A 12,128-nucleotide genomic window follows, 5' to 3' on the forward strand; every position below is an offset into this window, starting at 1 on the left:
GTCCCGCTGGCACCCGACGCTGGAGAGGGAGATCGGCGGACGATGATCGGGGGACCAGGTAAGTATGGATGTACAAAATCTCGGGCTTAACCATCCTTGCAGTTTTTTTTTACCCAAGCGAAGGTCGGGCTTAACTGCAAGGAGGTTAAACAGTGTCTAACTATAGTAGTGAAATACTATTTTAAAAAATAACACATTAAATTGTCAGTTTATTCATTTTCATATACAAAATAATGAAAATGCAGATTTGTCTTACAGTACATCATTATGTCTAATAATATATTTTTTAAAATAAATGATTGAAAAAGCAAAAAGTTTATAAGAGTTTATAGAGTTTCCTCTTCAAATATGTTGAATATGTCAATGCTAATATTTTTTTTAATTCTTTCTGAAATATTGACCCAGAAGAAGTATAAAAATGGGTAATTCTTACCTTTACTTGCTGTGTTCCAGTAATGTATCACTGTCTTGTAAAGTATCCAAACTCAGCCAGAGACCAATCATTTTTGTTCTTCTTTATAATCCTTATATGAGTGTGCCTATTTACAACTATTTCAAAAAAGGGGCCTGAAATGGTATCCCCTATAGGTAAATGGCTATCTATCTCCTACAAAGGTGTACTTTAAATTGAATATTAGATTCTAAGTTACAAACGTCTTTAAAGAGTTCAGATTTTCCCTTGAGTATGCTAAATAGATTTTGAATGGTCACAGCATGGTGTAAGTCACAAATAAGTGTACTTTTCACATGCAGAGATCCTTAGAAGCCATGTGAGTGAATGTAATTCTGAACCCGTGAATTATATAGAATGTATTGAACTCACTGCAACCTGAGACCTCATGCTGTTTTCAGCAAAGTTTTAGGTCTGGTTTTCATTGATATCCTTTTAAACTCCACTTTTTTTCTTTTGGGGATATTCAGCAGGAACTGATGATTAGTAACTGTGGGCTTTTTTTAAGCATTTACCAATCTTGCCTTTTTTTAATTGGTCCTGTTTTTTTGCAGGAAAGGCACCACACGAAAGTTCAATACCAGCTAAAGTCAGAGCAGGTATCCTTGGCCCAGGTCTTCAGCAAAATGGAACAAGTGGTGGATGTTCTGGGAATAGAGGATTACTCTGTTAGTCAGACCACTCTGGACAATGTAAGTGAAACTTCCGTGTAGGCCATTTAGTGCAAATAACTTATGTAGTTACCAAGACAAACTTAATGGTTTTCCTCAGACTAGACTGATAAAATCTGTTCCATGTTTTAAATGGTTCTGCTTGATTTGTATATCTGTAAATAATTCAAAGAATAATTTAGTATAGTACATACCTATGCATGTTTGACCAAAACAATGTAAGTAAATTTACAAAGATAAATATAAGGTAGTGGGCAGCTACCAGTGCCTTGGGCCTTCTGAATTAGTGCCACTAAATCTATTTCTTGACATTGGCTAAGTTAGTAAGTAAATTTTCATAGATGATTGTACAATAACTTTCAATAAAGGTTGGTTTGCTCATTTACTGATCCATACCAAGTAAGCAAATAAATAAGTCAGAACAGTGAATCTGCAAACTTATTTCAGACCAGGGATTCCAAAAGTAGCAAAGCCAAAAAATCAGCAGACTAGACACACAGGCAACCAGCATTTTCAGCAACAAAGGTGAGCAATTAAAAAATAGTTATTACTCAGTATGTGTTTCCTTCCTAGGTGTTTGTTAACTTTGCAAAAAAGCAAAGTGACAACCTGGAGCAGCAGGAGGCCAACTCTGCTTGTGCTGTCCCCTCCCCCATGGAACGAGTATTAAGTCTCCTTCGACCCCGGTCTACACCCACAGAGCTGCGAGCCCTTGTGGTGGAGGAGCCTGAAGAACTAGAGACGGATGATGAGGGACTCATCAGCTTTGAGGAGGAACGGGTAAATGCAGGGATTTGTCTAATGGTTTATATTGGTACTTTTCTAACCCTGTTTTAAAAAAACAGTAGGGAATTAATAATAGCAGTCATCGGCCATTACCCCTACCTTAAGGGTAAGGTGTCAGAATGTCATTCTAGCTTTGGCTTGTGGAGAATCACCCAAAAGCCTGTTCATTAGCACAAAGTATATTAGAATGCAGGGTGTAAGCACCTTTACCAGAACCTTCAAAGCTGAAGATGTTGTGCTGCAGGCAGATGCCAGTTTGTGGCCCCCTCAAATCATATGTCAAGGGGTTTCTTGAGCAATTTGTGCCTCTTAGGTCAGCCTAAATTACACCAGTTATCTTTTTGGCTATTTGTAAGGGTGACATTTTTCCCACCAGCCAGCAATATAAAATGCATTCTTCCCACTGACCACCACACTGTACTGTGATCTGTGAATATAGTAATTATAGCAAAAGTTCCCCGAAGACCTGAAAGTTATTTCAACGGTTTCCCATGGTAAAAATTTCAAGAAATGCTGTTCTACAGTGATGCATCTTAGTAAAAAGGTGTTAGCTACTAGAAGAAGAAGGGATAAAGCTTTAGCTCAGTTTTGTTTCTGCATAGCAAACACCCACAAGTAATACTTCTAAAGAAATTGATAGGATACAGACAACTAAATCAAAAAACAATTTCAAATGTTTTAAATAAATCTGTTACCTGCATATAGGAAATACAGGTTAACATTCAATACCCATTTAGCCATATACTGTAGGAAGAGAGATTAGATCTCCAAAGTGTACAGGTTCAAAAACACATTACATTCCCTTGCTTTGAGAGTCTCCTAACAACGCATTTATTTAAAAGCATGTCTCCAGGCAAAACCTTTTTTCAATATTGGATCTAAAATTTAAAAAAAAAAGTGTTTGCTATACGTATGTTAATGGACTAGTTGCCCTTTTACTATTGTTAAGCACAGCCATCCTTAACTAACAAGTGTCCTTTCATTTTCTTTTTCCCCCAAGGCTCAGTTATCATTCAACACAGACACGCTCTGTTAAAAAGGAACCTTTTTCCGCTCTACACAATAGCTACCCAATACGCTGCAGGCCACTGCCCAGTTTTACAACAACCCCAAAAGCAAACCTGGGGTAGCGCGTTAAAGGAAGTGATGACCTTTGAATGACATACTGGACGGTAGTGCTTGTAACATACACGTGCTGACCTGGTCTTGGATGCCTGCGATACCACTGACCATTTAATTCAGGGTGCTGTTCTGAAATGGACTGATAGAACAGGCCCCCACAGCTGCTTGAAAAACTAAACCAGGGGCTGCAAAACTGCCACAGACTGAGGCCTCAGTGCCCGAGGATGGCCGACACTTCAGTTTCTTCCGGTAGTTACCAAACTGACAAGACTCGCCTTAGCAGAGGATTATTCTAAACGATTATGTTTTGGGAATGTAAAAAAAAAAAAGTACTTTGGCCTCCTCAAAGCACTTTTATTTTAAGGACATGGCAGCAAACATGTTGCTCCGCTTTGTGGGCATTACATTCATTTTTCATTGTGAAGTTTTTTTCTTTTAATTTGCAACTTTCTGTGCTGACTTCACCCCATCTCTGTGTGCAATATTATGTGCCAACCACTGTATATAGTGTCTCTGCAGAGGGTGCTCACAGCCAGCAGAAACCCTTGTGGGCATTTTAGGAACTGCACTGCCAAAAAAAATTACCAATATTCATGGGGAATGTATGTGTCTAATAAAATGCTTTATTTTGGGTTTTCCTTTTTCAAAAACTGCAAATGAAAATGACCAAATATGTGCACTTTATGTGGTGTTTGTCCTTTACTTGTGTTGGAACAACTTTTATATATACGGACTGCTCTATCTATCTATCTACCTACCTATCTACCTATCTATCTATCCCATCTATAGAGGCCTTTGTGCTTGAAAGCATAAGTTCACCAGGAAAACCAGTGGTAATAAAGCTGTCCTAGCAATGCACTGTCAATGAAAAGCTGGTGAGGCACTAGCCAAAGGTTAATTAGTTTAAGCCTTGTGGGGTTTTGTCTATGGCAAGCTGGAGAGGCTCTAGTTGGGAAGTAAAAAGCTTAGGCTGGAGTGGCATTAGTAAAGGGGCATTAAGCATGAGACAAATTCAGATCCTGCCTATTGTAACGTTGAGCAAGGCAGACACACCACATGGAGTATGAGGTATTGTTGAGAAGAATTCTTGATTGCTCTTGAGATGTCTTTCCCTCTACTCTATGGTCATTCCCCACTTGTGCTAGGGGCCCGATTGCAAAAATATGGCTGTTGTGGGGATAAGGGGACTGGATATATGGATGCTATGTGGTCAAGGGAAAATGGTTTATTCCCACTCCTATGGGAAGGTACATTGGGCAGCCATAGGGAACAGATAAAACTGTATATATGGCTGCTGTGGTGGATGGGAAGGAAATACTTAGTACTGAACCACTATCGCAGCTCAAAGTTAGTCAATGCTTTTACAGATGGAAGTCTAGTTCTGGGCAAGGTAAATAGGATATTCTATTCGCTCCTGGCAGCTGATGGAGCAGTCATTGATTTGCCCCATGTGGCAAAAGCATAATTTACTTCAAGGAGCCTAAAATGTAAACCCATGTGACATGTCTCATGAACAATCTTTTCTCTGGTAACAACTCACAAGCAGCAGGATTGCAAGCAGACCCTTTACTTTTTGGCTATAGAATCACCCCCTTGATAGCAAGATCAGCAAGTTGCTGCTGACCTACTAACACAAAAGGTGGTCTGCTTACACTTTCCCCTATCCCAAATCACGTATTTTTAGTTGAAGAAAATATTACACAGGTCTGTCAATAGAGGATGCTGCTGATTCTGGTTAACTAGAGAAGTTTAGCTCACTGACTGCTGAATTGCCATGTAGCTAAATACATTTTAAAGGAAGCCTGTCAAGAGAAAGATACAAATCCCGATGGCTTATCTCAATGGTTTTCCAGGCTGCCCCTAATACTGATCCCAATACTTGATTACCTTCACTTTTTTCTGATTTTCCTGATCTGCTTTCATGCTGAAGGAAGTTGAATTGAAACCAAAGGCTAAGCAAAAGCATTTTTTAAAGAAAAAGGCTGCAATTGCAACCGTAAATTTATGACAGGTTTACTTTGAACACCTAAAAGACATGATGACCCCTGGCCTGGGTAGTGATCTTGCACATTTTGGCCAAATTGCAAACCAACATCTTATGATTTTTCTTTTATGGTTTGGGAAATGTTCATATAATTCAATTAGTCAGTTTGCTTAATGAATAGAAAAGGTAATGGAATAGGAAAAGGAGAGACTGTGTCTGAACATTGTGCATTTTGCTTTCCATTATTTATTTATGGTTCACATCATTGTTGCCCTTTTTCTTTCACCTCACCTCAGGCTCGTTAACGTCTAAAAGTTAGCAAGTACTTCAAAGCTCTCAATTTACCATATATTAAGGCTCTTCTTTAGTTACATACATTATTTTTGCCTTTTTAACTCTTTTTAATTATTAATGTATTGCATTTTTGTTTGTACTGTTTAGATACTGATCATTTTAGTTTGTAATAGGATTTGGTGGCTTATTTTAGGTCATCATGTTCGTATTTTGTCAGTCACACTTTGAAAGATGTTAGCAACCCTGGTCACTATTCAATTGATCTTCACTGTATGATGCAGCACAACCCTTTGAACCAACCTGGTTCTTTTTTACAGTAGCCTCAGCTATTCCTATGAGCGAGCTTTACTGTGTTGGATGGCTGGAACTTTGCATGTGCAGTAGAAGAGGAGTCGGCTGAGTGTTTTTCTTGTAAAGACTGTGCAGCAGAAGACAGAGCCACACAGTGAAGATTGCTAGAACAGTAAGACATGTGAATATCATACATAGGGTGGGTGGTTTAACTTAAAGTGGAACTATACATAGAATAAAAAATCAAATGTAGATTTACTTCCGCAGAGCGCTCAATCCTCCTGGAGCTTTCATCGATGCGGTCCTGTATTTTCACCTGCCATCTTCTTTCGTCTGGCTACATCACCCAATCTCGCACTGTGCAGATGTAAGATTGGGCGACATAGCCTGCTGTAAATGGGGGGGAAAAGATTGCCTTATCTTTCAGAAGATCAGATCATTTTTACTTTATATAAAAGTGTCATCTATCCTTTTATTTAAAGCAACAATTTTGGTGATAGGTCTGCTTTAAGGGCTACTTTACTAAATCATACCGTTGTCCTTTAAAGTAGGTATATAGAGCACACTCATATATACAAAAAAATATAAAAAAAAATATCTAAAAGTAAAATATATACAAATAAATTTTAAAAATGTGTCCTCATATTGTGCTTCATTCAGAACTCCCCTTTCCTGCTGTTCAGTTTATCATACAGCCTCACCTTTTTAACTTCATTAACCACACACAGAGGTATGTGGCTTTTCATGCTCTGTCAGAATTTAGGATAAAGCTGCATAGTAAGTAAGTAAAATTTAGAAACAAAGAAGACACAGTTGCTTTGCTGTTTGGCAACAAAAATATATTAATTCCCATGAATCTGTAGACACAGAAAGCATGGCAATTTTACCCCTTTCCCCCCATCATGTTTTTTAAGCCCTTTTTATGTATATTGCCTAAGAAAATCACTGATGGAAAAAATTGGCGCATGTACCATATTGTGGGGTGGTGATTTATTATGACCCTTCACTCAGTTATTATTAATATTATTATTATTATTATTAAACAGGATTTATATAGCGCCAACATATTACGCAGCACTGTACAGTAAATAGGGATTGCAAATGACAGACTAGTACAGACAGTGATACAGGAGGAGAGGACCCTGCCCAGAAGGGCTTACAATCTAGTAGGTGGGGGTTCAGGATGTTTCCAAAGGAATTTACCATTCCCATTTCACAAGAGGCTGAGGACACTACTTCGCAAACATACAATGCCATATCACAAGGTCAACTACCTTCCTCCCCCCAATCATGCACCAAGCTACCACCCTATATCTCTGCAACCTAAAACTCTTTGCAAGTATCTTGGCACACAGGTTAACACCCATACTCTCTGCAGTTATACACTCCCTCCCCTTATGCCATTCTAGGGACAATACGTACTTTAAATCTTATTGAATATGCTACCCTTCATAAAATCCCATTTTTTTTGGTCTCAACAAATGCAGAGAAACCATTTACCAGAGTGAACTATCTCAGTGTCCCCGAAAACCGATCTCAGTGTCCCCGATCGGTTTTCACATCGGATTCAGGCACTATACTTTTCACTAAGATATCAAGTTAGAGGTAATGGGGAATTGTCAACACCACTCTCTATAGTGAACAGTACCAGCCCAAAATGCCCTTTATTACCACTACTTGTTATTCTCCCCCTAGAACCCTTCCACCGTCATATATACTCAAATATTAATGTTTAGGAGTGACAGTAGGCAACACAGAACACAAAGTGGCAGCTTATGCTGACTATTCAATGTTTTAAATAACCTTTCCTGTCACGACCCTTCCCAACCTTTTAACAGAACTTAAACCTTTTCCTGAACTTTCTAAATCTATAAATGTCACAAGATAATACCATCTCCCTTTCCACTGAGGTCCACAGAGATTTTCTACCAATTTTCTGCTTTAAATGGACCAAGTCCTCTTTAAAATACCTGGTTACTCTTCCACTCCTTAATAGTGTGCAGAAAGATCTCCAAAAGTGAAAACAGTTGGCCTTCACATCATTTGGCAAATGTAATATTCTAAAAATAAATGTCATGCCTAGACTTTTCTACTTGCTACAGGCCTTTCAAATCTGCCTATTGTCATGCCTTCTCTCCCACTTCTCCACAGAATGACTGAGATTATATTTAGCATCCTGATACCCATAGATTAAGTTTAAAAATCCTGCAACTCCCTAAACCGAGGGTTGGCATAGAGTTCCCAGACCCAATAGTGTACCAACAAAACATTCACCTTGTCAGACTACTGGACAGGTGCAACTAGAAGAAACAATTTTAGATACTCCAATAGAAACTTAGCCTGGGTTCCAATTACAGCTGCCTCCCCACTTTTAAATTGTCCATTAATGGAGACCACTCTCTACGTACTCGACTAATGGAGACCACTCTTGAAAATACTCTCGAAGTATTTTCACTCTCAATCCTCATCAACTTATCTCTCCCAATTATCCCGATCCTTGGACCTCTGAATTTCCCTTCGGGAACATCGGACCCCTTTTCCAATCATGGATACAACAGGGCACCTCAAGTGCACTCCACTTCATGGGAGAGGGGAACTGGATACCAATCTCCACTTTGCAAACCCAGGCCTTCCCCCACTGGGTGCTTGGGGTACCATACAGCTTACATACCTATTTAGATCACTTCCTCATTCAAGCCAATTCTGTTGAACCCTTTTACCCTTGTAGTCTTTATTTACTTCACCAGGCCTCCTTAGAGGAACACTATCCAACGCCTATCACTTTCTTTTATCTACACAATCCACTAGTGTACCCCATTTTGTGGTTAGTTGGGATGAAGACCTTTGTGTTACATTTACTGAATCTCAGCAAGACCTTATGCACCAGTTCAGAAGGCCTCCATCTGTACCAAGTACCAGGAGACAAATTGCAAATTGATAAAGGACAACAACAAAACTACCATGGATATACCCCCAGGCAGATCCAAAATACTGGGGATGCAAAGCAGTTCCACATTTTTTGGAAATGTCTGTCTTTGGCCTCTTTCTGGAACAGTGTAGCAGATCTTATTTACAAACTTACTGAGATCAATATACTGGGAAAACCTGAGCTAGCCCTATTACGTATTTCAAATATGACTAAGAGGAAATAGCTGCCAAGACAAGCATTTCAACCTACTGGAAAGGTGATACTCACCTGACCATTAGCTATGGTTACAACGGCTGACATTTATAACATGGAAGAAATTATGGTATCCCGGGATAGAACTGCTGAGAAATTTAATCGGACTTGGTTTTTCTGGGCTCATTTCTGCACCACCTCAAAATACAGTTCGCTGTAACGTCAGGCACTGGATGTGTCATCACAATCTGCCTTTGACATCAAAGGATTCATTCATAAAAAATAAAAATAGGTTTTAAATAACAATATAGTGTACTGCTTGCTGTAAATGAGAAAAAAGTGTGGTCATTTGAAATCTGGGTCACTTATGATTATTTACCTTACAGTGAAGATAATGAAAATAACTTGATCCTTGCAGACTCCTAGACATTCACAACCCTTCTTCTGAGATCCATGCAGAGCTCTTTATATTTGGCATAATGACACCGCACAGATCAATAGCAAACATATCAGCAGAACCTGGATATCTGAGGTTTAATTAGACTGGTTCCCCATGTATAATGCTTAAGGAGGTTTTAATCAATGGCACTTATCTGAAACCCCAGATTCCAATTTCATGGATTTAAAATGACGGAAAATGAGGGGGTACTTATTCCACATGACATCTGCACTTTTTAAATTATGGTTATCAAAACACAACGTTAATTTTATGTGTCCTTTGTAATCCAACAGAACACATTTTATTTCAGCTAGTGCTTGAATAAAGATCTAATGCTTACATAGTAAAATATGTTAAAAAAAGTCAACACTTCCTATAGAATGTATTTACTATTTCACAAGATTGTATCGCTAAGGTCATATCGGGCATCCGTATTTTCATACTTGTACCAGGTGAGGGACACACAGTATTAAAGCAAAAGGATAAACATAAGAACCAAGAATTTTGTATTTGCATAATTAATATTAGCAATGACTGTCTTTGTGTCATTCTGTAGTGGAGTAAATAATGTAGCTGTCCATGCTGACCAGTCCATGTCTGAACATTTATTACCTGGCTGTTATGCTGATGACGGAGTATTACAAGTATAGAAATCAGAAAATCTGATGATAATCTGAGATACATTGACATGTTATTTCTGGGTCTGTGACCTAACTTTAGATAATAGTGCCAAAACAAAGCCACTCAACTAGAATTCTCACATACCAGTGAAGATACCCTTCTCATGACATATTGACCAGCTTTCCTTAAGACCAATGAAAAAAAAAACATATGGAAAGCTTAGGATAAGTGTGTATTGGAGTTAAGTCACCCTGTTCCTCAGTACTGATGGGTAACCTCTGGTCTGCACAAATATTATGATGAAAATATGGCCCATGTCAATGAATTACTCTTCTCCCCCTCCTGTGTATTCTGTCTGTATCTGTCTGTCATTTGCAACCCCTATTTAATGTACAGTGCTGGGTAATCTGTTAGCACTATATAAATCCTTGTTATTCTTAGTATTATTATTAAAAATAATAATAATTTTTCTTAGGCAATTTTTTTTTATGCCATAGAATCTGAATGAGTAGGAATAAAGCAGATACGTTTAAACAAAACAGTCCGTGTTTGGTGTGCCTGCAGATAGGTAGTAAATGTGTATACCTTGTAAAATCCTCACCCTGTTCACTTGTAATATATTTAGTCTTTTTTGTCCTTTGTGTACTTAGATCCAGTCCTTTCAAGGTGTGGATTACAGTGGTTTACTCCTTATAAATACTACTTTAGCTCTTGGCTTTGTATCTGCTTTCTTTTTATTATCAAGCACATGCCTCCATATCTGGTTGTTTTAAAGATGGCAACAGTTGAAAGAAGAAGAGAAAGAGTAAATATGGAGACAGAAGGAAAGAAGGAATTATTATGCAAAGAAAGAAGACAGGTGATAGAAGTTGGAGGGAAAAGAAAAGAAAAGGAAAATGGATAAGACATCTGAAGGGAAGAAAAAGGGAAAGAAAAATATTATTGGAAAAAAAGAATAGATATGCTAATGGATATGGATGGGAAAGAAAAGCAACGATAATATGAAAAGAAAAGTTATTTTAATAAATATGGAGGGAAATGAAAAGAAAATGGGGTAGAGTTTACAGGAAGAAAAAAAAGGGAAACGAATATGAAAAGAAAGGAAAAGAAAAAAATTATGAAGGGAAAAGACAATTACAAAAAAAGGTGGGGGAACATAAACGGAAAAGAATATATTATGGTGGGGAAAATAAGAGAAGTAGGAGTAATATGGAAGGAAATACAGAGGAAAAAGAAAATAAAGAGCAAATGAATATCAAAGAAAAATGGATGAGAAAGTTAAAGAGTACTAATGAGAAAGCAATGGAAAGGTGAAGGAATATGGAAAGAAAAGTTATCTGGAGGGATATACAGAGATAAGAAAAAGCAAGGGAAAGTGATATGGAGGGAAAAGACAAGGGAGGAGAACCAAGGTGGAAAGAGAAAAAAAAAGAATAATAAAAGGAATGGAATTTAAAAAGGGTACTTCTTGAACAAAGAAGCAAATAAACAAAAGTGAAGCAATATGGAACAAGAGGAAAGAAAAAAAAGAGATGGTAAAGAAAAATAGAAGAGAATGGATGATAAAAAACAGGAAAAAGTAAAGGGGTGAAAAGTAATGAGAAATGTAATTAAAAAGAGAATTAAAGAAAAAAAAAGGAAGGAAGAAGAAGGTAGAGGGTTTTTTGTAGGTCCATGTTTGTTTTTGCACAAGAAACTTTTACATTTCAAGTCATGGTAATGGTTTACTTCATGTATTTTTAGAGTGAAATAACAGCGTGCTTTGGGCTGGGTGGTGGCTGAAGACAAGTGAAACACTGTAATGCTTATTGACCCTGAGAAGACAACCGACAATAAGGCATATGATACGAATTAAAAAAATATATATCAAAAAAACAGTTGTCATTGCAGACTGGCTAGGTGGAATACATCTGATGTGGGGTTGCTGACTCATGAATGGTATCATTGGATATCTGAATTTTGTGATTTTCCTTAAATCGGGCAGGTTTCCTTGTAAACATATAATATTTAGCCAGGCTTTTGAACGTTCATCGTTAGGAAGCACAGAAAGATATAATTAACACACTCGACAGATTTATTGTGGAAAAGAATTAGAATCCGTTGGTAAGTTTATAGCTATTCATGCCCTGATGGGGAGATTTCCTGATTTCTGTAGCCAATTACCCAGTAGCAAATTACCTTGAAAAACGAGGGGATTTAAACTGCTTTTATTAGAACAAGAAGTTGCTTACAAGACTTTATTTGACAAGAAATTGCTAAAATGGGACCTTTGGTATCCAACTACCAAATGTGGATTTTGCACAGAAAACAAGGGACATAGGCTTGGGTTCCAAAAGGACAGCCTTTTC

At 37.8% G+C, this 12,128-nt stretch overlaps 1 protein-coding gene across 5 annotated transcripts in view; it reads left to right on the forward strand.

Annotated features, from left to right (window-relative positions):
• ABCA2 (ATP binding cassette subfamily A member 2) overlaps window positions 1-11,048 on the forward strand; it is a 175,438-nt gene extending 164,390 nt beyond the window's left edge. For all 5 annotated transcript variants that reach the window (XM_072431419.1, XM_072431420.1, XM_072431422.1 and 2 more), the window contains 3 exons: window positions 1,006-1,143; window positions 1,696-1,902; window positions 2,909-11,048. In XM_072431419.1, the coding sequence (XP_072287520.1) occupies window positions 1,006-1,143; window positions 1,696-1,902; window positions 2,909-2,944 (381 nt within the window). In that variant the 3' untranslated portion in view covers window positions 2,945-11,048. The remainder of the gene's footprint in view (window positions 1-1,005; window positions 1,144-1,695; window positions 1,903-2,908) is intronic.
• Window positions 11,049-12,128: the final 1,080 nt, after the last annotated feature.

This window comes from Pyxicephalus adspersus, chromosome Z, assembly GCF_032062135.1.
Source record: "Pyxicephalus adspersus chromosome Z, UCB_Pads_2.0, whole genome shotgun sequence".
Classification (NCBI taxonomy): domain Eukaryota; kingdom Metazoa; phylum Chordata; class Amphibia; order Anura; family Pyxicephalidae; genus Pyxicephalus; species Pyxicephalus adspersus.